At 37.0% G+C, this 27,802-nt stretch overlaps 2 protein-coding genes across 2 annotated transcripts; both read left to right on the forward strand.

Annotated features, from left to right (window-relative positions):
* The first annotated feature begins 1,970 nt into the window (after window positions 1-1,970).
* On the forward strand, window positions 1,971-3,010 carry LOC145805269 (uncharacterized). The gene is made up of 3 exons (XM_082900377.1): window positions 1,971-2,109; window positions 2,372-2,786; window positions 2,899-3,010. The coding sequence occupies exons 1-3, from the start codon at window positions 1,971-1,973 to the stop codon at window positions 3,008-3,010; spliced, it is 666 nt and encodes a 221-aa protein (XP_082756503.1).
* A 20,575-nt stretch (window positions 3,011-23,585) lies between these two features.
* Window positions 23,586-24,518, forward strand: LOC114279719 (uncharacterized). The gene has a single exon (XM_028222001.2). The coding sequence runs from the start codon at window positions 23,586-23,588 to the stop codon at window positions 24,516-24,518; it is 933 nt and encodes a 310-aa protein (XP_028077802.2).
* The last annotated feature ends 3,284 nt before the right edge of the window (window positions 24,519-27,802 follow it).

Genomic DNA, 27,802 nt, shown 5'->3' on the forward strand with positions numbered 1-27,802 from the left:
TAGCGAAAGTCTAACGCAACAACAACATATAACAAGAAATTAATATTATCAAGATTCTCCTAATATTTGTCGTATTTCAATTTCATCTTATCAGCCATGTTACTCAATTGAACTAATTTAGATTGCACCGATACAAGTTGATGAAAAAAAATAAAATTAGATGTCACATGCAAAGATCCTAAAAGTTGCAAAGTCACATAATAAAAAAGTCTTAAAAATTTCACAAAGACTCTAGCTACCGCGCAATCCTCTTCTTTAGGAGATGAAATGAATCTTTTTCCTTTCCCTTTACCTCTTCCACCATCATTTTCATTTGCATTCTCATTTTCATCATCATTTTCCATGAAAAATAACTTGAATTGTGGGTCTTCCTCTTCTAAACACTCAAAAGCTTTTTGGAATTTCTCGGCTACCTCTAACATCAAATAGGTGGAATTCCACCTTGTTAGAACATCAAGTCATAGCAAACTTTTACAAGTAATCATTTTATGATCCACACAATTTTTAAAAGTTTGTAGCCTAGCTGGAGATGACTTTATATATTTCACAGCTTTTCGAATCTTGGCAATTGAATGATTTTGTTCTTTTAAACCATCACAAACAATTAAATTCACTATGTGTGCACAACATCTCATATGCAAAAACTCATTTGCCATGATAGTAGAAAGCTAATCTTTGGTTCTTCTATTCAAAAATGCAATAGCACTATCATTAGAGCTTGCATTATCAACTGTAATAGTGAAAATCTTATCAATCCCCCAGTCTTGCAAGCATTTGTCTAATTGTTTGCCAATTGTCTCACCCTTATGAATAGGAACTATACAAAAACTAAGAATTCTTTTGTGCAAATTCCAATCATTATCAATCCAATAGCCGATGACACACATATAATCATCTTTGTTAGTACTTCCCTACAAAGTTTTTCATCATATCCCACTGCTTTAAGAGATCCAATCTTTCGACCATCATGTTCCTTTTCCTCTCATTCTTTTTTAACAAAAGAGAGACCGTTTTTTATTTTTTGTCCACTTCCCTAATAGGAGACTTCATACATTGATGCTTAAGGTGGTTCCATATATTACTAGTCCCATCTTGTTTTCCACGAGCACCATAATTCTTACCACAATAATTACAAACAACCCTAGGTTTATCAGGCTCACAATCATCAAGTAAAGTGAAGTGTTCCTAAACCTCAGATTTCTTTTTATCTAAATTAATACTAGGGCATGGACGAGTTTTACCAGAATTTTTAGCAGGCATTGTGGTAGTGGTAGAACTAGCAATAATGGTTGATTCGGCAGTTGGTGTAGGATTTCCATCAGCAGTTGTACTTTTCTCATCCATTCCCTATTACAAAAATAAAAAATTTATATGAATGATAAGTAAATAAATAAAAATTATAAATAAAAGAGAGAACATATAGAACAGAGAGAGAGCATATAAATAAAAATTATCAATGATAATAAGTATAAATACAAATTACAATTACTAAAGTGTTCCCAACTCTGTTCAATATGTATATAGTCTATAGAGCCTATAGAACAGAGAGAGAGCATATAGAACATATAGAAAAAAATTATAATAAGTATAAATAAAAATTAAATTCACACAATAAAATTACAATTACTAAAATTATCAATTATAAATAAAAATTATAATAAGTATAAATTAAAATTAAAATTATCACTATTTATTCACTGATGTTATATATATATATATATATAGAGAGAGCATATAAATCAGAGAGAGAGAGAGAGAGCAGCGAAAGAAACTATTAGACACACACGCGCACACACACACACACACACACACACACAGAGACTAACAGCGGTGGTGGTGAGCCGATCGGCACAGCAACGGCGGTGAGGAAATGAGAGGCTAATAGATCGGCAAGGGACCCAAGTAGAAAATCAACCTGGAAGCCTGTGCTTGATAATATTAGATCTAGACTATTAGGTTGGAAGAGGAAAATGTTGTCCTTTGCAGGGAGGTTAACCTTAGTCAAGTCTGTCCTCTCAAGTCTCCCTATGTACTATCTCTCCCTCTTCAAGATGCCTGAAGGTGTGGCTCGTGAAATTGAAAAAATTGAGGCTGCTTTCTTGTGGGGTGGTAATGGTCTAAAAAAAAAAGTACATTTGGTAAAATGATTAGAGGTTACAAAGAGTGTTGCCGAAGGCAGCCTGGGCATTAGAAGGATTAGGGATGTTAATGCATGTTTGCTTCTCAAATGGTGGTGGAAATTTGGAAACCAAATTACTGCATTTTGGAGAAAAGTTATATGCAACTAGTATAAGATTGAGGTAGAGTGTTGGCATCCCTGTGCAATCCTCCTACAAGCACTCTAGGGTATGGAAGGACATTATCTTCATAGGGGTTCATAGTTCGAATACTTTTAACTTCTTCTTGGATAACTGCCAAATCAAGGTGAGGGACGACAATCGTATCAGATTTTGGCATGATAAGTGGTGTGGATCTGCCTATCTCAAGGATGAGTTCCCTTCTCTTTTCAACTTGTCTGCTGATACGAATGGATCTCTTCATCATTTTTATGCCAAGAAAACCAGCACTACTGTCTGGAACTTTCTCTATAGAAGAGTACTATATGCTTGGGAAGTGGCTGCTGAAGCTAGGTTGATTATGTTGTTATCCTCTGCTCCCCCATTGAGCCTTAACAGTGCTGACAGCCTGGTGTGGTCCTCTGCAGCCTCAGGTTCTAGTGATTTCTCCGTGTCTTCTTTATATTCTCTTTGCAACTCTCTCCTTGAGCCTCATCTCAGCATTAGCAAGTTCGTTTAAAGCAATATCTTACCCCCCCAAAGTCCATTTTTTTGGATGGTTAGCCTGGAAAAACAAAATCAAAACAGTTATTTTTTTGCTCAATATTGGCATTCTTGGCAGCTATGTTTCACCCTTACGTATTTTCTGCAAAGTGGCTCCTGAATCTGCTACTTATGTTCTGCTTCATTGCCATTTCTCTTGGACCATTTGGTCATCTGTGTTACATGACTAGGAGCTTCAGTAGTGTATTCCACAATCTGTGGCAGGCCTGTTCAATTGATGGAGGGGTGGTAAATTTAAGCGTCCACTCAGGAAATTTTGGGGAGCAATTCCACGAGTAGTTCTCTGGTCTCTTTGGAAGCATAGGAATGAGTGTGTTTTTAGTGATGCTTATCCTAATTCTGCAGATTTGTGGGAACTAATCAAGATCAGATTAGCTCTTTGGCTCAAAACTTCTTTTAAGGACTTCCCCTTCTCAGTCGAGGATGTGGTTCTCAATTGGAGGCAAATTAGGCATTGCTATTGAGGTTAGAAGGAGAAACCAACGGTGGCAGTGAGGAAAGGCTGTCGACGAAGAGGCGATCAGCACAGCGGCAGCGGCGATGTGTGTGAATCGATGAAATGTTATAGCAGCGGCGATGAAATGTTGTAGCAGTGACGGTGAGGAAAGACTGTGTGTGTGAATGAGACGAAGTTGAAATGTGTGGGTGGGTGTCAATTAGGTTTGATGGGGAAATTATTATGTGTGTGTGTGTGTCTGTGTGAGTATAAGGTCTGTGTGTGTATAAGCATAACAGTTTTTTTTTTTTTTTAAACATATGCGGGGCGGGGCGGGTTGACCTGCGGGTTGGGAAATTCCACCAGCCACCCGCGCTGACTCGCCAGTGCTGGGCCTCCCACCCGCCCAACCCGCCCGCCAGAGTTGAAATTTTTGCGCGGTTCGATATGATTCGATGCAATTTTGGCAGTTATAGCGGTATTATGCATAACCCTAATTGGAGTTAGAGCATCTTCAGTAAAGATTGTCAAAGTAACTATTTAAAATTTTATTTTACTATTTTAACTAGTCATTTTTTTAATATACACTCCAATAAAACTATCTACTCTAGTTATCTTCTATTAAAATATTCTTATACTTTAGCTACCTTCTTTGTCATTAAAAAAATAAAAAAAACTAACTTCTTTCAAATTATTATTTTTTTCCATTCTTTTAAATATAATTATATTTTTATAAATGTTATATTTTTTTACTGTCTTATTTTTCAAACGGTCGTATTTTTCGACAGTCATTATTTTTATTTATAAATTTTATGTATAAAAATTCTATTTTGGGTAAATTACAAACACACCTCTGAGGTTTACTTAAATTATAAATGATCCCATGTGGTTCTAGAAATTACATTATGCCCCTAAGGTTTTTAATTTCATAACAAATAGGTCCTTTTATTAATAAATCATCAAGTTAATAAACAGTTTTTAATAATGTTAAAATTTTATTTCAATTAATAATTCAGATAATTTTATTATTGTATAGGTGAATAGTTAGAAATTTTACTTTTTCAATTAATTTTGTTAAATAAAAAATTCTGACAAGGAGCTATTTGTAATTTTCCAAACTGTGGAAGACAATTCGTATTTTCAGCAAATCTCAGGAGGTGTATTTATAATTTACCCTTATATTTTTAAGTTTTTTTATGAGAAAGAGCCGAGAGATTTCAGATTAAGAAAACAAATAGAACAGAGAAAGAGTGCCAGAGAAAGAGAAACAAAAGTTTGAATTAAAAAAGGATAAAAAAATAAATAAAAACTAGTGCACAGTACCTCGTCTTTCCTAGCGAGGTACTGTAACAAAATGTTAGTTTAGCTTCACATTAGCTAGGTTTCTGGAGAAGAAACTTAGGCCTTTGGCTTGCTATTGTAGAGATTTTGGTGAAATAAAGAGGCTGCTGGAGATACCCTTAGATGAAACTACTATTTATATTTCTAAAAATTATTTTTAACATTTGCCTTAATGGTATATGTTCAAAAAAAAAAAAAAAATTTAAAAATATATTTTATATTATAGATATTTTTTGGAGTATATACAAATCTTTATAAATTTCTTTATATATATCCTAAGTGGTCGTTTGACACATGATTATTTTAGTTAAAAACTTACTTAAAAAGTTAAAAATAAAAAATGTTTCAATTCTTACCAAAAAAAAAAAGTTAAAGATTCATTTTCATTTATTTTACAAAGACAATTATTTCTTCTTATTCACTTCTTTTTTTGCATTTTTTTTTTATGTGTAGGAAGTCAAAACGTCCTTTCCAACAATATTGATTTTTTTTTATTTTATATTTTAGTCAAAAAGTCATTTTCCAAACGGGGCTTTAAGGGCGCACGATAATAAAATCCATTCTAAAAGGGTACAAGTAGGGCTGCAAACTACCTGAACTATTTATGAATAATTTAAGCTCGACTCAGTTAAAGCTCATTTGAGTTCGTTTTGTTTACTAAATGAACAACTTCGAATTTAATTTTTAGGTTTGTTCATTAATCGAGCCGAGCTCGAGTAGTTGTAAGTTCAGCTTGATAAGGCTGGTGAACATAATGTTGGAAATGGTTATAAAATTCTGGATAAAACCAGAATTTTTTCCTAAGTTCGGTCTATTTTTTAGGTGGGCCCCGAGTGTCGATTTACTCGGGTCAAAGTGGTAACGCGTTCTATGCCGCGTTGTGATTCACGTGGTATATTTGGTTGCTCAAAACCATTACCAAGTGAATGGGAAATTGAAGCCAAAGTGTACTCCATGAAAATGGAGTTTTGGTGGAAATTCCTTAAGGTTGTAAATTGGCTTGTCCCACATTGATTTGGTGGGAAGTTTTGAAAGGGTTTATAAGGCTTAGGGTGAGATACTTGGGGTGTGCCCCAAGGGGTGCCCAAGTGTTTTAGAGGGAGAGGTTATGGGCAAAATAGGCTAGACCCATTGGACCCAAAAATCACCACACACGCGCGCGTCGCCGCCGCTGTCCGTCCGGTCGGTTGGGCTTCTAATCTTTTTGGGCCAAAAACATTTGAATTTAATTTTATTTTTTATTAAAATAAAATCCAAAATTCAAATTAAATTGGTTTGGATTTTTTGTTCATCCAAACAGGGCCCTTCCCGTTTTCAAACAGAAATAAACTGTTTTGGAATTAGTGCACACCCAAACAAGGCCCTTCCCGTAATTGCTATCTGTTTGAATTGTTGAATCTGTTTGAAATTCAAAACCCAACAGGTATCATACCTGTTCAATTCAAAACCAAGAGCCACATACCTGTTCAATTCAAAACCAAGAGCCACCTTCACATCTATAAATAGGATCACCCTCATTTGATGTTTTCCATTCAGAAATTTCGTATTTCACCTCTGCTAATTATATTCTTCATCTTGCTGTATTTTATTTTCAAAAGAAAGAGTGTAAACACTTAGTGTGTTCGTAAGGCAAACAATTTGTAGTGCTGCTATTGTTTGTGGTGAGATCATTTCATCCTGGAAGATAGACGTCCAAATTCTGAAAGCACCGTGGAGAGGACGAATCTGTCTTAAGGACACAGTGTCAAACACTGGACTTGGTCAGAAAATAAATCGAACAAATTAAATCAAGTAAGTTATTTAATTTACTTTTCAGTGTTGTTTTTTATTTATTAAAATCAGATTTAAATTTTGTTTGTAACAAAATAAAATCTATTTTTATTTATTTATTTATTTATTATTTAGAGTTTGATTTTTGTAATCAAACAAATTCTCTCCTTTTCTTTATTTCTTTAAATTCTAATTGTTGTTGTGTACACAATAGAATTAAATCGTTTAAATACAGTGAAGATTGTCCAACAATCTTAAGACAGAATCGTTTTTGGGTATCTTCATTGTATTTAATTTTCTGTGTTTTCAAATTAATATTCTGGTTGGAAAAACAAATAGTGATTTATGCTATTTGACAGATAGTAGTAATATACTGTTTCTTTTCTTTGACAACAACTAGTAGTACGATACTGGTGTCATTAACAATTCAGAATATTATTTGGTATTACAGAAAATTCTTGTTATATTTTATTTTTCTAGTTTTAGTAACAAGGAAAATAAAATTATTTTGTTATTATAATTATTTTCTGGTTTTAGTAACTAGAAAATTAATTTGTGTTTTAATATTTTCTGATTTTTCTAATCAGAAATTATGGCTACTACAACTGAAACTGCATCTGGCAGTGGTACTCCTATTGTTACACCTATATCGGTCCCTATCCAGAACCATGTTCATGTACCAATCAATCATGGAGAAAAACCGGAAAAATTTAACGGTACCGAGTTTAAGAGATGGCAGCAGAAGATGCTGTTCTATCTTACAACTCTTAATTTGGCCCGGTTTCTCCATGAAGAGGCTCCAGCACTTAAAGAGGGTGAAAGTGATCGACAAGTTGTTGCCGCTGTAGATGCTTGGAAACATTCAGATTTCCTGTGCAGAAACTACATCCTAAATGGCCTTGACAATATGCTGTATAATGTATACAGTCCTCTGAAAACAGCAAAAGAATTGTGGGATTCTTTGGAGAAGAAATACAAGGCAGAAGATGCCGGCACGAAGAAATTTGTCGTCGGTAAATTTCTGGACTTTCTTATGGTAGACTCCCAAACGGTAATATCTCAAGTTCAAAGTTTTCAAATAATTTTGCATGATATTCATTCAGAAGGTATGTCTCTTAGCGAGTCATTCCAAGTCGCTGCTTTAGTGGAAAAGTTACCACCGGCTTGGAAAGATTTCAAAAATTATTTAAAACATAAATGCAAAGAGATGACTATGGATGAATTGATTGTAAGATTAAGAATTGAAGAAGATAACCGAAAGGCTGAAAAGAGGAATGGGAAAAATCCCATTGAGTCCAAGGCAAATATGGTTGAACAAGTTCATAAACCACATAACAAAAAGAGAAAGTTTACTGGAGATGGTCCTAAACAAGGCGATAGTAGCAAGAAGTTCAAAGGAAAATGCTATAACTGTGGCAAAACTGGACATCGAGCTTCTGACTGCCGCCGCCCTAAAAAGAATCATGGAAGTACAAGTAAGAAGACCACCAATCAGGCCAATGTAACAGAATTGGATTACATCTCTGACGGAGTGAATGACATCAACCTCTCTGCTGTGGTGTCTGAGGCTAACTTGGTTGGAAATCCCAAAGAGTGGTGGGTTGACACTGGAGCAACTCGTCACATATGTGCGGACAAGAAGATGTTCACTACCTACAATGAGGCAGCAAATGGTGAACAACTTTTCATGGGAAATTCTTCTACTTCTACTGTGACTGGACAAGGGAAAGTGATCTTGAAGATGACATCAGGGAAAGAACTGACCCTCAACAACGTACTGCATGTACCTGACATCCGGAAGAATTTAGTTTCTGGGTCTTTGTTAAGTAAAAATGGTTTTAGGCTTGTATTTAAGTCTGATAAATTTGTATTAACAAAGAGTGGTATGTATGTTGGTAAGGGATACATGAGTGATGGTCTCTTTAAGTTGAATGTAATGACAGTTGTACCGAAAGTTGCTATGAATAAGAATAACACATCTTTTGTTTATATTCTTGAGTCAAATTTATGGCATGGTAGATTAGGACATGTGAATTTTGATGCTTTGCGTAGATTAATTGGTTTAGATTATATACCAAAGTTTGAAATTAATCCTAATCATAAATGTGAAATTTGTGTAGAAGCGAAACTAACTAAGGCTCCATTTAAATCGGTTGAAAGAAAAACCGAACCTCTAGAATTAATTCATACTGATGTATGTGATTTAAAATTTATTCAAATTAGAGGAGGCAAAAAATATTTCATAACATTTATCGATGATTGCACAAGATATTGTTATGTTTATTTATTTAGAAGTAAAGATGAAGCCTTAGAAATGTTTAAACTCTACAAAACAGAAGTTGAAAATCAACTTGGTAAAACCATTAAAATGGTTAGAAGTGATAGGGGTGGTGAATATGATGCACCATTAAATGAATTTTGTGCACAACATGGCATTATTCACCAAACTACAGCCCCTTATTCTCCACAGCAAAATGGAATTGCTGAAAGGAAGAATAGAACCCTAAAAGAAATGATGAATGCCATGTTACTAAGTTCAGGTTTACCACAGAACTTGTGGGGGGAAGCAATATTGTCTGCTAATTATGTTCTTAATAGAATACCCCACAAGAAAACCAAAAGCATTCCTTATGAATTATGGAAAGGTCGACCACCTTCCTACAAATACTTAAAAGTGTAGGGGTGTTTGGCAAAAGTAGAAGTACCTGTTCCTAAAAAGACTAAGATTGGACCAAAAACAGTAGATTGTGTGTTTATTGGTTATGCTCAGAATAGTAGTGCATATCGGTTTTTGACTTATAAATCAGATATACCTGATATAAATGTGAACACTATTATAGAGTCAAGGAATGCTGTGTTTTTTGAACATGTCTTTCCTTACAAGAAAGGACAGGAATTAAGTTCACAGAAAAGAACTTATGATTGTACACAAAGTCAAGAGACTAATGACAATCAAACACAAGAGACTAGTAATAGTCTTGACCAACAGGATTTAACTAATGATGAACCTAGACGAAGTAAGAGAGCAAGAACATCAAAATCCTTTGGTCCAGATTTTCTGACGTACTTGTTAGAAAATGAACCTCAAAGCTTTAAGGCAGCAATGACAGGTCCTGAAGCACCTTTGTGGAAAGAGGCTGTTAATAATGAAATTGAATCCATTATGCAAAATCATACTTGGGAATTGGTGGATCTTCCACCAGGTTCTAAACCTCTTGGATATAAATGGATATTCAAGAGAAAAATGAAAGCAGATGGTTCAATTGATAAGTATAAAGCAAGACTTGTTGTTAAAGGTTACAGACAAAAGGAAGGTCTGGACTATTTTGACACATATTCCCCTGTGACAAGAATAACATCCATTCGCATGCTTATTTCTATAGCAGCATTGTTTAATTTAGAAATACATCAAATGGATGTTAAGACAGCTTTCTTAAACGGTGATCTAAATGAAGAGATCTATATGGAACAACCCGAAGGGTTTGTAGTATCAGGGCAAGAAAAGAAAGTTTGTCGACTTGTAAAATCCCTTTATGGATTAAAACAAGCACCTAAGCAATGGCATGAAAAATTTGATCATGCAATGCTTACTAATGGGTTTAAGATAAACGAATGTGACAAATGCGTCTATGTTAAAAACACTGACCAAGGATATGTCATAGTTTGTCTTTATGTGGATGACATGCTTATCATTGGAAGCAGTCAAAACATGATCAAATCAACTAAGCAGATGCTTAACAAGAGATTTGATATGAAAGATATGGGGGTCGCAGATGTTATATTAGGAATGAAAATTACTAAAATATTTGACGAATATACATTATCTCAATCTCATTATATTGAGAAAATTCTTGATAAATTTATCAAGGATGATTTGAATTTAGCTAGAACACCTGTAGACATCAGTCTTTATTTATCGAAAAATAAAGGTGATGCAGTGTCTCAGTTAAAATACTCCCAAATCATTGGAAGCCTAATGTACCTAATGAATTGTACTCGTCCTGATATAGCTTATGCTATCAGTAAATTGAGTAGGTACACTAGTAACCCTGGAGAAGACCATTGGAAAGCGATCATTCGAGTTCTTAGATATCTAAGATTTACTCGTGATCATGGTTTGAACTTTACTCGATATCCAGCAGTACTTGAAGGTTATTGTGATGCCAATTGGATATCGGATACTAAAGATTCAAAATCCACTAGTGGATATGTCTTTACTCTATGAGGCACTGCTGTTTCTTGGAAGTCCACGAAACAAACGTGCATCGCCCGATCCACAATGGAATCCGAGTTCATTGCTTTAGACAAAGCAGGTGAAGAAGCAGAATGGCTTCGTCACTTCTTAGAAGACATTCCAATGTGGCCAAAACCTGTGCCAGCTATTTGCATTCATTGTGATAGTCAATCTGCAATAGGCAGGGCACAAAATCACATGTATAACGGTAAGTCACGACATATACGTCGTCGACATAATACTGTAAGGCAATTGTTGTCAAACGGAATAATCTTAATAGATTATATAAAATCTAAAGAGAATATTGCGAATCCGTTAACAAAAGGTTTGACAAAAAGATAGTATATAGTTCATCGAAGGGGATGGGATTAAAGCCTATTACATAAGAGTCATCATAATAGTAACCCTACTTATATGACTGGAGATCCCAAGAACTAAGTTCAAAGGGACAACTAAGTTATGTATGGCTCACCAGAAATCACCAAGGGATTGAAATTCCTACCCATTCCTATGGTGAGAGTGATATCTGCAACATATGTTGTCTGCAGGGGTATAAGGATTAGCTTTGCTTTTAATGATTACTTATATCTTGATTAAAAAATTCTGGATAAAACCAGAATTTTTTCCTAAGTTCGGTCTATTTTTTAGGTGGGCCCCGAGTGTCGATTTACTCGGGTCAAAGTGGTAACGCGTTCTATGCCGCGTTGTGATTCACGTGGTATATTTGGTTGCTCAAAACCATTACCGAGTGAATGAGAAATTGAAGCCAAAGTGTACTCCATGGAAATGGAGTTTTGGTGGAAATTCCTTAAGGTTGTAAATTGGCTTGTCCCACATTGATTTGGTGGGAAGTTTTGAAAGGGTTTATAAGGCTTAGGGTGAGATACTTGGGGTGTGCCCCAAGGGGTACCCAAGTGTTTTAGAGGGAGAGGTTATGGGCAAAATGGGCTAGACCCATTGGACCCAAAAATCACCACACACGCGCGCGCGCGCCGCCGCCGCCGTCCGTCCGGTCGGCTGGGCCTGGGCTTGTGCGTGGTGTGTGGTTGGGTAACATTTGAATTTAATTTTATTTTTTATTAAAATAAAATCCAAAATTCAAATTAAATTGGTTTGGATTTTTTGTTCATCCAAACAGGGCCCTTCCCGTTTTCAAACAGAAATAAACTGTTTTGGAATTAGTGCACACCCAAACAGGGCCCTTCCCGTAATTGCTATCTGTTTGAATTGTTGAATCTGTTTGAAATTCAAAACCCAACAGGTATCATACCTGTTCAATTCAAAACCAAGAGCCACATACCTGTTCAATTCAAAACCAAGAGCCACCTTCACATCTATAAATAGGACCACCCTCATTTGATGTTTTCCATTCAGAAATTTCGTATTTCACCTCTGCTAATTATATTCTTCATCTTGCTGCATTTTATTTTCAAAAGAAAGAGTGTAAACACTTAGTGTGTTCGTAAGGCAAACAATTTGTAGTGCTGCTATTGTTTGTGGTGAGATCATTTCATCTTGGGAGATAGACGTCCAAATTCTGAAAGCACCGTGGAGAGGACGAATCTGTCTTAAGGACACAGTGTCAAACACTGGACTTGGTCAGAAAATAAATCGAACAAATTAAATCAAGTAAGTTATTTAATTTACTTTTCAGTGTTGTTTTTTATTTATTAAAATCAGATTTAAATTTTGTTTGTAACAAAATAAAATCTGTTTTTATTTATTTATTATTTAGAGTTTGATTTTTGTAATCAAACAAATTCTCTCCTTTTCTTTATTTCTTTAAATTCTAATTGTTGTTGTGTACACAATAGAATTAAATCGTTTAAATACAGTAAAGATTGTCCAACACATAAAAAAATAAAAAAAATTATGACGGTAGTCCTTGTACCTTGATCATTGTGTCATTTTATTCCATGTTATTTCAATTGGCTCGATTTTGACCTTAAATTTATGACTTTATCTCAATTTGATCTAATTGGTTACAACTATTAGTAATTTTTTTTTTAAATAACAAATATACACATAAGTGTTATGTGTCATATTTTTAAGAGCAAAATTATAAACTTACTTAACTTTGTAAGTTTACCTCAACAAATTTGGGTTTTCTGCTGAGAAATTCGTAAAATGGGATATTCCAATTTTCATCATTTAGTGTTTAGAAGGAAATGCCTAAATCCAATGGCTAGTCAAAATGAGATGTCTATAACAACTCACAATCAAAAGCATACCTTAGACCCACGAGAGTGCCTTACTTTTATAGCCAGTAATGCCCTCGTCCTTAGAAGTCTTACATCATATGATTCTATCATTTGCAAGGATATCAATTATCCAAGACTCTTCCTATTTGGATTAAGATCAACTCTCTCAAAAGTCCAATCTTACCCAAACAGAGAGTCTATCATCATCTAGAACTTTACTCCCTCATTCAAATATCTCAGATTCAAATGTGGTTTGGCCACACCTCGGCCAATCAGAATCACCCACGAGGCACCTCGACTAACCACCTAGGCCACGTGGACAACTCAAAATTATGTCTCCACAACTACCCCGTGGGTTCTATTACCTCGGCAACCTCAGATGATGGAATCTATAACGTCTAATCTTCCAATATATTGGCTAAACAACATGTTAGAGATACTCCTCTGACCGAGATTATGATTCGTCGGCTTCATGAAACAAGGACTCAAATGTCCACTCATCAAAAACAAAAAACAAGAATCAAGAATCAATACGATCCTTCATATCCTCCTTGTCATATGTTGGCCATCTATTCCTACTAAATTCTCACAGATGGTGCTAAATTGTGGGTATTGATTTTTGACTTCACAACCAAACTAGATCTCCTTACCACAATCTAAGAAACTTAGTCGTAGAGCACACAAAAGAATAGAAGAGCCCAACACTTGCACACAAGGAGACAACAAACACCAAGATGACTTGTCCACCCATAGACACTCCGATGATCAAATCAATTAACTCATCTTACAAGATATCAATTCAAGTAAACAACTCACAATCAAAAGCATACTTTAGACCCACGGAGGTGCCTTACTTTTATAGCCAGCCCTTATCCCCTAGTAGTCTTACTTTATAAAACTCTATCATTTATAAGGATATCAATTATCTAAGATCAACTCTCTCAAGAGTTTAACATTATCCAAACAGAGAATCTGTCATCATCTAGGACTCTAGTCTCTCATTCGAACATCTCGGATTCAGATGTGGTTTGACCACATCTCGGCCAGTTGAAATCACCTACGTGGCACCTCGGCTAAGCACCTAGACTACGTGGACAACTTAAAATTATGTCTCTACAACTAATTTTGGAGTATTACATAAATAAAGTCTCATAGTACTCTAGAACTATTGAATAATTACTCATTGTATATGGAACATTACTGACATTCAAGAGTTGGCAAGCAGGCTAAAATTAATGATATAGATGATTAATAAAGGAGGAATTTTATTTAGGGGGGCTTATGTGTAGGTTTTATTAAGTGGACTTATTGTCCAATAGGTCTCATGATAATTAATGACATTTTTTATCATACACTATTAAAAAATGTCACAAATTGTTAATTTTCAGTGACAATTTAAAAAATGCCACAAAAAATGTCACTAATTATAATTTTTAGCAACAGTTTAAAAAAACCGTCACAAAAAAATATCACTAATTTTTAACTTTATTTGTCATAGAAAAAAATCACTAACTATAAGTTTTAGAGACAATTTATAAAAATCATGACCAAAAAAAGTCACTAATTGTTAATTTTTAGCGACATATGTAAACAAATTATCACAAAAAATTATTTTTAGTGACGATTATACTAAGACTTATTTTCAATAAGACTTTGCGGGAACTAAGTCAAACTATTAGGACCTATTAATAGTTTACCCTTTTATTTACATAAAATACTAGTGTTCCACTGTAGACACCCCATTTTTGACCGTCCTCAAGACTTGGACGTCACCGTTTGAACACTCGGTGATCATCCATGTTTGTGTTCGTTTGGAGTTCCCGGAGGTCTCGGCTCGCGCGCCCTGCCTCAGGATCTCCGAACTTGACCGTTTAGTGTCTGGTTTTGCACCGAACACTTGTGTTTTTCCTTGGAAGGGCAGGGAATGCCTTATGAGGCATCCCCACACACCACCGGCAGTGGCTGGAGGCCACCGGATGGTCTTTTTCTGCCATCGGCACTTTTGTTTGCCGGTCGGCATAATTTATTGCCGGTCGGCACTGTTTTTTGCCAAAATGGCATTTTTGGGCAGCCGACCACTGTTCATCCACTTTATGGAGATATTTTGTGCCAGCTGTGATAGCTGGCACCAACTCTTCCCCCCTCCATACACGTGTATGGAGGGATCTCCCTCTAAGCAAGCTTGTTGAATATGCTTTGCAAGAGGGAGTCTTATAAGAGGAGGGCCTTCCTCTTTGATCTAGGTTAGACTCTTGCAACCAAAAACCAGACCCTGGGAGATATAGATACATATTATCTCTATACCTCCCTCTCTCTCCTCCTTTGTGTGTGTTTCTTAGCTCAAAAGGTGGTTTTTACCTTACTTTTGCCCCATTACACACACCATTACACCTTACTCCGAGATTGAGGGGCTTGGGGGGTTTTTTCTTGAGTTTTTGGACTGGTTTTGATCAAAAGAAGAGGGCTAGACCATTTGTTCTTCAAGGGTTCTTCAAGGGTGAGCATCTTGCTTTTTATTCCCCAAACTTGCAATAGTTTTCTACCTATCTTGCTTGCTGTTTTAGCTCTTGTGTATAACATAAAAAAGGTTTATATTTTCATGCTTTAGAACTTTCATTAAGGTGGTTTGGTGTTTTGGGTGCAAACTCACTCTATTAGGCCTTGTTTGGCCACTTTTGTTGCCTCTTTGGTTAAGCTTTGGCCATCTTTGTATCTTGATCCCTTCACCACTGAAAATCAGTGTATTTTTAGTGTTAAAAAAGTCGGTTTGAAGTCTTTCATAGGGGAGGGACACCCCTCTCCCTTTATGGTCTTGTTTCCTTGAGTTGTGGCCCAAAAGGGTGACATGCATGCTTGCTTGGTTTTTGCTTCATTTCAGAACTTTTTGGGTGTTTTTAGGTCATGTGGGATCTCTGTTTTTGGCTGGATTTATGCCTCCTCGTATGCTTGTAATACTTGCTTTGTATTGCTCCATTTTGCTTAGAAGTGTATCTCATGATTAGGCCATGATTCTTGTGTGTGTTGGGTTGGTTCCACGAAGATGTTAGCACTTTTTTTTATGCTTAAAACCTGTTGGTTATCCATTTGGTCATGTTTGACATGTTTGATATGGTTGCCATGCATTTTGGCTTGTGAACCCTCAAGTACATGAATCACTAGCATGCCTTAGTTGATCCACTTTAATGAGTTGAAGTTGTTTGCCATGCTATTTTAGTCCAAGAATCATGTTTGCATGTGTGCATGCTTGACCTCTTTCATGCCTTGAGGGTGTACTCTCTTATGCCTAGGAAAGAGTCTCGGTGGTAGCATTTCATGAGAGGTATTGTAGCTGCCATTTTAGGAGTTTTTGGAGTCCCATTTTGCATGTAAAAATTCTGTTTTTTTTTTACTTGTTTTAATCATGCCATGAGAGGTCATGTTGATGGGAGTAAGTTGCCTCCTTTTTGTGCCTTAACTTTGGGACCATTAGCTTGCATGTTGGCATGAATTGTTGTCCATCATTTTGGGCACTTTTTGGTGCTGTCTTGGGGTGGACTAAGGACTGTCCCTTTATGGTCCAAAGGCTCCATTGCATGCTTGTTTTATGTAAGTTGCATGATTGCTTCATTAAGCCTCATAGCATGCTAATCCCATTACCAAATTGGTCTATGTATGCACCACATTTGCACCTTGCATGCTTGGCATTACACATTTGTCATGTTGGTTGCATAGTACTCGTTGTGCTTTACATTTTGGTACCATGTTGCATTTTGAGCCTTGTGAGCATAACATGCATTGCATCGTTTGGCTTGGGGTGTCAAGCCAAACATGAGGGTCAAGGGACATTCATACTCCAAGTGATGCAATGTACCTTGATTCTCGGTCACCGGGGCCTTTGACTTCGACATGATAAGGCTTCGGATCTCATTTTGTTTGTTGCATGCATCCTTACATTGAGTGGCGAATTTGATCCCTTGGGTCATCATGCTCCATTGATGGCTCAAAGATCGAAGGCCGTGCTTCTTTGAGTTTAAAATATGATAAGAAGCACAACCATGCCTACATGTACCTGAGACCCCCATGCCATGCACTGCCTGTTCTCTGTTTGCTGTCAAATTGTCTTCTGCAGGAAGTTTCTGCCGACCGGCAGAATTTAGTGCCGATCGGCAATATATGGAGTGCCGATGAATCCAACAAGTGCCGATGGGAATTTTGGAAGTGCCGGTGGGAATTCTGTCCGGCCGGTGGTGCTCTGTAGGATGCAAGGAACTTGCTCCAGTACTTTGGCAATTTTCAGAAAGACAAGGCAGTACAAACAGAGGCGGCAGGAGTACAGTACGGGTTTTCCGGGCGAGACGGATTCAAGCATGCATCATTCGCGCATCCCGAGGCAGAAGCTGCGGCTGCCCTCTTCTTTCCTTTGCCATCTTTTCTTTTAAATTAAATTAGAAATCTTGTAATAATTTTATTCGTTTATTATTTTGGGACTGTAATATTTATTTGATCCGTCCGAGTGAGGGTAAAGATGTAATAAGTGTGTGTGGGTGGTGTGTATGTCTTCCAATCCCCATTTCTTTCTTCCCTTTTATTTACCCGCTTATGATGGTAGATTAGGGCATTTTTTGAAATTAGCATACCTTATGCTATGCATGCGTGCATTCATGCATTTGTATTACACGCATTAGGCTCAGTACATCATACTAACTGCATTCGTATTTCAAATTCCAAATTGAATACGTGAATCAATTGGTTGCATCTCATATGCCATATTTAGGTTAACCGAGCCTACTCTAATTACATTTTCGCATGCGATGCATTAGTCATTTTAACATGAACTAGGACATGCATGTTTGCTAACTAGTTTACTGTTTTGGCACGGAGTACAATGTAAGTAGTTATGCTTTAGCATCTCGCATGCGTGTGAATGTTGCCATGACAACATGTTTACCATGCGGCTAAATGCTTACGTGATATAACTGCTTGAATGCCTGTGGATGAAGGTCGAATTGCCTAAATTAGGATAATTCATTAAAATTGCGAGTTTTAAGCCCACTCGATAGTGGCAAAACCATTTTTCCTAAAAGCCCACTTGAGGGTGGCAAAATCTGTATTTTAGCCTACTTGCGAGTAGCAAACCATTTTAAAAACAAACATGAAATGTTTTGTTCCAATTTGGGCGATTTGGTCTATACTTGTTTGCTGCGCGCATAACGTAGTAATTCTAGGCTAATAATTGGTTTAAGAACACATAAAGTTTTCAAAAACGGATATCACGGTTAGTAGAGGCCGGTTTTCGGACCGGGCGAAAGGGGGTGCTCATAGCTGACCTTCCCCGATCGTACCCAAGCTCCCAAGCCGAGACAACTCCGGTGATGACAGACATGTGGCCTTCGGCACCGAGTCAGGGTTTCCTAAATTTCCCATTTTAAAAAAATATTTAGGTGGCGACTCTGTATCTGGCAAAGCAGTCCATGTTTGGCACTACTTTTTCAAAAATCTGTTTCTCAAAACGATTTGCCAGATTTGGACTCTTTGGTTCAAGATTAAGAACCGCGACACAAAATCGAGAGTCCGAACTGTAGCGAGGTCCCCCCCGCGGACTTGTTACATCCACCCGTGCTATACATATAAATATCACTACAACAAGATGCACTTTTGGCGACCACTTTTGGTGACTAAAAAAATTTAGTCACCAAAAGTTGTAGAATTGGCGACCAAAAATAATATTAGTCGACAAAAGTCAAATATTTAGCTACTAATTTTTTTTGGTCAGGGAATATTAATTATTGGCGACTAAAAAAAATTTTAGTCGCTAAAAATATCACATTTGGCGACTAAATTTTTTTTTGTAGCCGTATAGCTAGTTTTGGCTACTAAAATTGTTTAGTGGCTGAATGAAAGGAAATAAATTATTTTTTATATTTGGCGACCAGAAGTTTGGTCGCCAAAAGTATATTTTCAGCAACAAAAGAATATTTTAGTAGCCATATAGTTAGTTTTAGCTACTAAAATTGTTTAGTAGCCGAATGAAAAGAAAAAAATTATTTCTCATCTTTGGTGACCAAAAGTTTAGTCGCCAAAAATATATTTTCAGCGACAAAAGAATATTTTAGTCACCAAAAAACTAAAATATTTGGAGGGAGATTTCAAATTTTGGAGGGATTAAAAAAGTAATTAGCGACTACGAATTGTTATTAATTATATATATATATATATATATATTGTTTTCAACCCAAACCATAACAAACTAGCAACTCTCTCTCTCTCTTTCTCTCTCTATTTTTAGCATTTCTCTCCATTTTCCTCTCCTTCTCTTTCTCCGCTGCACCTCTCACCTCCCTCTCTCACCGCCGCTCCTCCTCGCGTTCGCCGACAACCGGCAGCACCTCCTCCTCTTCCACCATCGCCATCGTGAAGAAGGAAGACTATAAACGCACCAAACATGACTCTGTTTTCTCCGAATGGAAGCTCTCTCTCTCTCTCTCTCTCTCTCTCACACTCTCTTTCTCTCTCAATTTCGCAAAAACATGACTCTGTTTTCTTGTGTTGGTGAGCAAACTAATGTTTTTGATTTATGCTCACCAAGTGTATGTAAAAATGTCATAGAGAGGTTTTGAGGACTGGTTTGTAAGATTGTCTCATTATGGAATTTGGTAAATATTGTGGCGAAGACCATTTGTGCAATTTACTAGATTAATAGTTCACATGTTGGTTTTTGTGGCCTTGCTAAATTTTCTAGGATTTTCAAGATTTTGTGTCACCTATGTGAATGCAAAGTGGGGCCACTTCTTTAAGAAGTGGTAAGGCCGAATTCTTTAAAAACACTCACTAAATCAGGCTAGTGTTCCAGGGCCATACCGGACACACCAGTGAGAACAAGAACAATGGTTGGACTAACTCCTATGTGAGGTCTATTGTCTCAGTTTACACAAACGGAAGAACAGTTCAAGACATCATGTTCATTGGTCAGCCAGTAAATCCGATAGACTTGCACTACGAAAGGTTCAAGGCCAACAGCTACTTTTTATGATACAGGGTTAGTCTGAGTGCTCTCTCTTCGAGTCTTTGTTGTAAACGTTGTTTGTTTTCTTTATTCGGTCAATTTTTATTCATGTGGGAGATTGCTGGAAAAAAATAATTTTTTGGTGACTTTAATGTGAAATTAAAGTAGGTCCTAACTATTGGTTGAGCTGGGATTAAATAGGTTTAGATTCTTTGTAACAAAATTTTTACACCACAAAAAGAATGACAAAAAATCATTAAGACTTGAATGAGAAATTGACTCATTAAGTTGGCCTCATGAAAGAGGTATTGGGAAAGGTGGCTGCCAGATTATACACAACATACATTTGTATAAAACCTGGTAACTCTTTTGTATTCATGATGGATTAAAGCCATCAATTTTGCAATTTATGTCTGAGGAATTTTGCAAAATTAAAACCTGCATTTGTTGTAGAAGCCTTTTCCTCTCTCCCTCCATGTATATAAAAAGAGACCCTCTCCTTCATTCTTCAACACCAAAAAGTTTGCTCTCCCTTTGTGTTCAATGTTTCCTCTAGAAATTTTTATTCTTCCTGTATGAGAGAGTACTGCCATTGTTGGTTCACCAAAACTAACAAAAGGTGCTTTTGCGTTAGCCAGTTTAAACCATCGTATCCTGAGAGACAAAAGTTGAAGTACCTCCAACACCCACGATGAGGCGGCTAATCTGTTTTAAGGAGACTGTAGTACCACACAGGTTTCAGTTTGTTTTCTTTACCATTTTATCGTATTGTGTATTTCTATGAAATATGGTTGTAATATTCAGCATGTTTTTCTTATTCCGTAATGAAATTGATGAATCATGAATTTATTTATCTTGTTTAATTACACAATTTGTCCAACAATTTGTACCCCCCCCCCCCCAAAAAAAAAAAAATCCAATAAATATATCTCATAACTTGAAATTTACACCTCCCTTTTTGACAAAATTCATATCTAGATTTGTATTTTCAACACCTTTCAAATAAGATGAATATTAAATATAAATTTTCAAATTTTTTTTTTTAATTTTTTGATTAATCAAAAGAGCTAAATGACTTTTCCTTTTTTTTTTTATGAAAATAAATGTTCAAAATTGACTTTGAAAATTTTATATGGATAGCTCTTGAAAAAATATATGGGATCAAACAAAAAAATAAATAAATATCGTCCAAACTGATTATTGAATGCAAAGTTGTGATCTATTGAAGTTTTAGCACCATAAATAAAATAAAAATAATTTTACACCTTCATATAACAATCTGTTAAAATTATTTTAATTTATGTATACCAATATTTTTGCTTGTGCAAAATTTTAAAACTATTTATTTTCATATTTGAACCTATATGTACAAATTATTTTAACAATCACATCTAAATGTTAGCACATGAATCTCAAACTAATAGCCCGGCAACACCTAGGCAAAAACAGAGCCACAAGAAAATAAAAACTCACAGATGTCTGATATTAAGAATCAAGTCTCATCTGTTATATAATGTATGTAACTTCTCTTATCTCTATTCGTTTACTGATTATTATACAAAATCAAAACTCACGACGTAGTGAAATACAACTGGGTTAATTTCAGTTTTTTTTTTAATTAGTAAAATACAAATTTTATTGATAAGAATCTAATATACAAAATATACTTAGACATATATCAACAAAGAAAAGGCCAGTACGTGATAGGGCTGCAAACGAATCGAGTCTAGCCGAGCTTTGTTGAGCTCGAGCTTGGCTCATTTACTTATTGAGCACGTTTTTTTAGCTTGAGCTCAGCTCGAGAAGGAACTAGGCTCGAGCTCGGCTCGACTCGTTAATATTAATAAAACTCGAGCTCGGCTCGATAATTTTTTTAAATATCATTTATATTAGTTAAATAAAAAAATATTTTATATATTATTTAATATATAAATAATATATTTATTATATAATTTAAATAAAAATAAATGAGCCGAGCTTATGCGAGCTCGAGCTCGGCTCATTTACTAAACAAACCAAGCTGAGCCGAACTTGTTCATGAACAATTCGATTCATTTGCAACTCCAGTACGTGAAGCATCATACTGACCTATCCCAACTATATTGACACAGAAAAGTAATAGGGTTGCACAGTTGATTTGATTTAGATCATAGAGGTAATCTTAATGGGCTCTGCAACATGTGAATCCCCATTAGTCCCCAGAGTCATTCTCCAAAGCTCCACCTTGGACCTTTCCATAGCAGCCACAGGCAAACATATAGGCACCATAATCCCATCCTCTCCATCACCATTCCTAAACAATGCATAGGGGTTACTAAAAGATGCGCCACCAACAGGACCACCATATATAGGCTTCCCCCACCCAAAATCAACCTCTCTAAAACCGGCACATGTCGTGTCAGAAACAATGAAATTCCATGACCATGAATATGGAGGTCATCCCTTGATCACCAAGAAATTTGCCACTGACCTTATGTATTTTTGTTTACAAGAGCCTCGGCTTTTTTAACCAATTCTGCTGCATATTCTAGTGGATTTTTACATAGCATTTCAACGTTTGAAACTGTCGCTGGAGAGACAGATGAGTTGCCATAGTAACCAGGAGGCAAGTTCAGGCCAGGCTTGCCTCGCACATCGACCATGAATGTCACCCAAACGGTCTCATTGGGATCAATTTGGAGTGCAATTGTGCGACACCTGTTGGTGCAAAATTGGTAAATATGACAAGCCACATAAATAAATGAACAAATTACACTGCTAGTATATGTATGTTGTGAAGTAATCTTGATTGGAGGCTGTATTCAATGTGTTGGTTGATGCATTCAATGCGGTGGTTGATAGCCGTATACGCATTAAATGCATTCACACTGATAATTGTATCTGTAATAAATATGTTCACACTGCTAGTTTATCTATATATATATAGCTGTGTGTGGTGTATCAGAGATAGATGAGAGTGTGTGAGAGAAAGAAAATAATAAAGTGCTCTGTTTGTGTTTTTCAAAATCATTTTGAGTGAAGTAAATTTCAGTTTGTTTGAGTTTTAAACCTCTCATTGTGAATCATCAACAGTGGTTTGCACCACACTCCCTTTAACAGTGGTATCAGAGCACAAGGTAGCTTGAATTTGCAGCCATTTTGCAAAATTTTCAAAACAGAGTGTGTTTTCAAAAATTACCTAGAAATCAAAATGGTCGAAATCCATTTTTGATCACACTAGATTGAAGCTCCCGACGAGAAGAGCACAACCGTGAAAACCGTGTCAAAAAATCAGATCATACAGCCCCGCACGCACCACACGCGCCTCATGACGCTGTTCTCACGCCCGACCACTCTCCCACACGCCACATGCACTGCCAACATGTAAGCACGGTCCACACGCGCACGCGCCAGAGCCTGACGTCATCCACTGACGTCATCTGAGCCGCTGACTAGCTTTGACCGAGCCGAGCCGAGCCGACTTTGATCAAGTCGCTGACTGAGCTGAGCCGCCGTTGAGCTGAGCCGCTAACCCGAGCCAAGCCTGAGTCGCGCCGCTAGCCAAGCCACGTTGACTGAGCCGCTGATATCAGCACCCGGAGGATTAATCCAGTGTGACGCGGCTAAGGTGTAGTTGCAGATCTGAACCGTTCAACTTGTTTTGGCTTGATTTGAGCCATTCGGAGACTGTTTCTGGTGATCCAATAGGGCTTTCCAACTATTTGGAGTATTCCGGACACATCTGTATGGTTAAAATTTGCAAATTCCATCCTGAAAATTTACATTTTTTTAAAGACAACCAATGGCCACCATAAACAACTTCTTTCAACCCCAGCTCCCAAAACTCAGCAAGGAGAACTATGAAAATTGGAGTATTCAAATGCAAGTTCTACTAGCCTCACAAGATTTGTGGAAGTTAGTGGATCGAGAATATGATGAGCCAGCTACTCTCACAGATGAACGAAATTTAAATAATGCTCAGAAGACGGCGTTAAAAGATTCAAGGAAGAACGATAAAAAGGCCTTGTATCTGCTTTATCAAGGCATTGATAAGTCAAGTTTTGAGAAGATTTCAGCAGCAACAACCTCTAAAGAGGCATGGAGTGTTCTTCGCAATTCACACCGTGGAATTGAGAAGACGATCAGAGTTCGACTCCAGGTGTTATGTGGCGAATTCGAGATGTTGCACATGAATAAGAATGAGTCAATTTCTGAGCACTTTAACAAAACATTGACCATTGTTAATCAGATGAGAAGATGTGGAGAGAAGATGGAATCTCTTCAAGTGATAGAGAAGATTCTCCGATCACTCAATCCCAAGTTCGAGCACATGGTTGTAGCAATAGAAGAGTCCAAGGATCTCAATGCCATGACCACCGATGAGTTGATGGGCACACTTGAGATTCATGAACAAATGATCAACAAGAAGACTTCCTCAAGTTCTCTAGTGCAAGATCCTCCATCAAAGTTGTCTTTCAGAGATGACAGAAACGAGCAAAGGGGGACATCACAAAGAAGCCGAGGAAGAGGGCGTGGTTACAATAATCGAAGTTCTAGTTTTAGAGGAAGAGGCAGAAGAGGTCCAGCCAGAGGAGGAAGAAGTCAACCACACTTTGCCCCAAGAGGAAGAGCAAGAGGTAGAGGAAGTGGTTACAACAACCGACCAGGATTTGACAAAAGCAATGTTCAGTGCTACCAATGCCATAAGTTCGGGCATTACAACAATGAATGCTGAAGTAGAACAATAGCAGATGCCGGAGAGCAAGCAAATTTTGCCGAGGAGGAAACAAACAAAGTTGGACTTACAGTCCTGTTTGTCCACCATGGAGACACTGAAAACCAAAACAATGTTTGGTATCTAGATTCGAGAGCCAGTAATTACATGTGTGGTAAAAGAGAGTTGTTCGTTGAGCTTGACGAGACTGTACAAGCACAATTTGGTGATTCTTCAAAGACTCCAGTGAAAGGAAGAGGTAATATTCTGATCAAGCTCAAGAATGGAAATCATGATTACATCGCCAATGTTTATTATGCTCCTGCCATGAAGAACAACATTTTGAGTATGGGACAACTCCTACAGAAAGGATACGACATCAGCATGAAAGATTGTCATCTTACCATCGAAGACAATCATGGTAATTTGATAGCTCGGGTGAGAATGTCCAAGAATCGGATGTTTGCATTAAACATCCAACATGATGCTGCGAAGTGTTTAAGTGCCATCATCAAGGACAAAGACTGGCTATGGCATTTGAGGTTTGGACATCTCAACTTTGGAAGCTTGAAACTATTGTCAAGCAAGAATATGGTGAAAGGGCTCCCTCATATTGCTCATACTAATGAAGTCTGTGAAAGCTGCATTCTTGGCAAGCATCACAGAACTAGCTTTGCTAAAGAAGTGAAGTAGAGAGCAACAAAGCCGCTGGAGCTAGTACACACTGATGTGTGTGGTCCATGGAAACCAATGTCAAATGGACAGAATATATACTTTCTCACCTTCATTGATGATTATAGCCGAAAGACATGGGTGTATTTTCTTAAAAGAAAATCGGAGGTGTTCAGTATCTTCAAAGAATTCAAAGCTTTTGTAGAGAAGCAAAGCGGCTACTACATCAAGACAATGCGATCAGATCAAGGCAGAGAATATACATCAGATGCTTTCGAGAATTATTGCAAAGAGCATGGAATCAAGCATCAAACAACACCAACCTATACGCCACAGCTGAATGGTGTTGCTGAAAGGAAGAATCGCACAATCTTAGATATGACAAGAAGCATGTTGAAAGGAAATGGACTGCCCAAACAATTTTGGGCTGAAGTCGTATCATGTGCTGTGTATCTACTAAATAGATGCCCAACCAGGAGCCTTCATTCTATGACTCCAGAAAAAGCTTGGAGTTCACATAAACCAAGTGTCAATCATCACAGAATATTTGGGTGTGTTGCGTACACCAAGATTCCAGAAGCAAGAAGAACCAAGCTCGATGATAAGGAAGAAAAATGTATCCTTGTCGAATATAGAGATAGAACAATGGGATACAAGTTGTATAGTCCCATTACCAGAAAGGTGATCATGAGTAGAGATGTGATATTTGAAGAAGAAGAAGCTTGGAACTGGAATCAAGATGAAGTTATCAAAGATGCAGAACTCATTTTTGAAGATGAAACATCAAAGGCTCCAGTTAAAATTACAAGAGAAGTTCAAGATGAGTCACAAACTCCTCCACATAAAATACCTGCACCTAGATCGCCAGTTTCTCACAGAAGTGCTGCATCATCATCATCATCAGATGATAGTTTTTTCAAACAACCAAGACCAATGAGAAATTTGCAAGAGATATATGAAGCTGCAGAAGAAGCAGATCTAAATTTGTTCTGCCTACTCGCAGATAGTGATCCACTTACCTTCTCAGATGCCATCCAAGAAGATAAATGGAAAAAACAATGTATGAAGAAATTCATGCCATTGAGAAAAATGACACATGGAAGCTTACCAGTCTACCGGACGGGCACAAACCATTTGGAGTGAAATGGGTACACAAGACAAAGAGGAATACACAAGGCGAAGTGCAACGCTACAAAACAAGGTTAGTAGCAAAAGGTTACAAGTAGAGAGCTGGAATTGACTGTGGAGAGGTGTTTGCTCCAGTTGCCCGATTGGAGATTATCAGGCTAATGATTTCTTTGGCTGCCCAACGCAAGTGGGAGATTTATCAACTTGATATGAGATCTGCATTTCTTAATGGTTTCCTTGAAGAAGAAATCTATATTGAACAACCTTCGGGGTATATTCAGAATGGGCATGAAGACAAAGTGTACAAATTGAAGAAAGCACTTTATAGATTGAAGCAAGCTCCGCGTGCATGGAATACTAGAATTGATCAGTATTTTCATGACAATAGTTTTGAAAAATGTCCATATGAGCATGCACTATATTTGAAGAAGGATGCTGATGGAAGCATGTTGCTTGCTTGTCTTTATGTTGATCTAATCTTCACCGGAAACAACCCAGCCATGTTCAAAGACTTTAAAAGAAGCATGGTCCAAGAATTTGAAATGACAGATATTGGATTGATGGCTCATTTTCTCGGCATTGAGGTGGAACAAAAAAAATATGGAATTTTTGTTTCCCAAAGTGGCTATGCCAAGGAAATTCTCAAGAGATATGGAATGGAGAATTGTAATCCAGTGAACACTCATGTAGAAAGTGGAGTAGAGCTCAGAAAAGGGACGAAGGCAGGTAATGTGGATCCAACTTATTTCAAGAGCCTAGTTGGAAGTCTTCGCTATCTTACTTGCACCAGGCTAGACATACTCTATGGAGTAGGACTGATCAGCAGATATATAGAAACACCAGATCAGTCACACCTTTATGCAGCAAGGAGGATTCTTCGCTACATCAAAGGTACAGTCGATGATGGTTCATTCTATAAACCAACTAATAATTTCAGTCTTGTTGGCTACTCAGATAGCGACTGGGGACGTGACTTGGATGAACGGAAAAGTACTACGGGATTTACTTTCTTTATGGGAGATACAACCTTCACATGGTTGTCCAAGAAGCAAGCCATTGTGACATTACCAACTTGCGAAGCTGAGAATGTTGCAGCCAACTTAGTTGTGTGTCATGCAATATGGTTACGGAACATGCTGAAGCATTTGGGATTTCCACAAGAAAAACCCACTGAGATCTATGTTGATAATCGCTCAGCAATTGCATTGGCAAAGAATCCAGTTTATCATGAAAGAAGTAAGCATATTGACACCCACTATCATTTCATCTGAGAGCATGTGAAAAATAAAGATGTGGAATTATTTCCTTGCAAATCTCAAGATCAGCTTGCAGATATTTTCACGAAGCCATTGAAAAATGATCTGTTCAACAGAATGAAGATAATGCTCGGAATGAAGTAGCATGGAGAATCAAGATTAAGGGGGGATGTTGTGAAGTAATCTTGATTGGAGGCTGCATTCAATGTGTTGGTTGATGCATTCAATGCGGTGGTTTATAGTCGTATA

The sequence above is a fragment of the Camellia sinensis genome, chromosome 13 (assembly GCF_055761805.1).
Source record: "Camellia sinensis isolate YWXY chromosome 13, ASM5576180v1, whole genome shotgun sequence".
Lineage (NCBI taxonomy): Eukaryota > Viridiplantae > Streptophyta > Magnoliopsida > Ericales > Theaceae > Camellia > Camellia sinensis.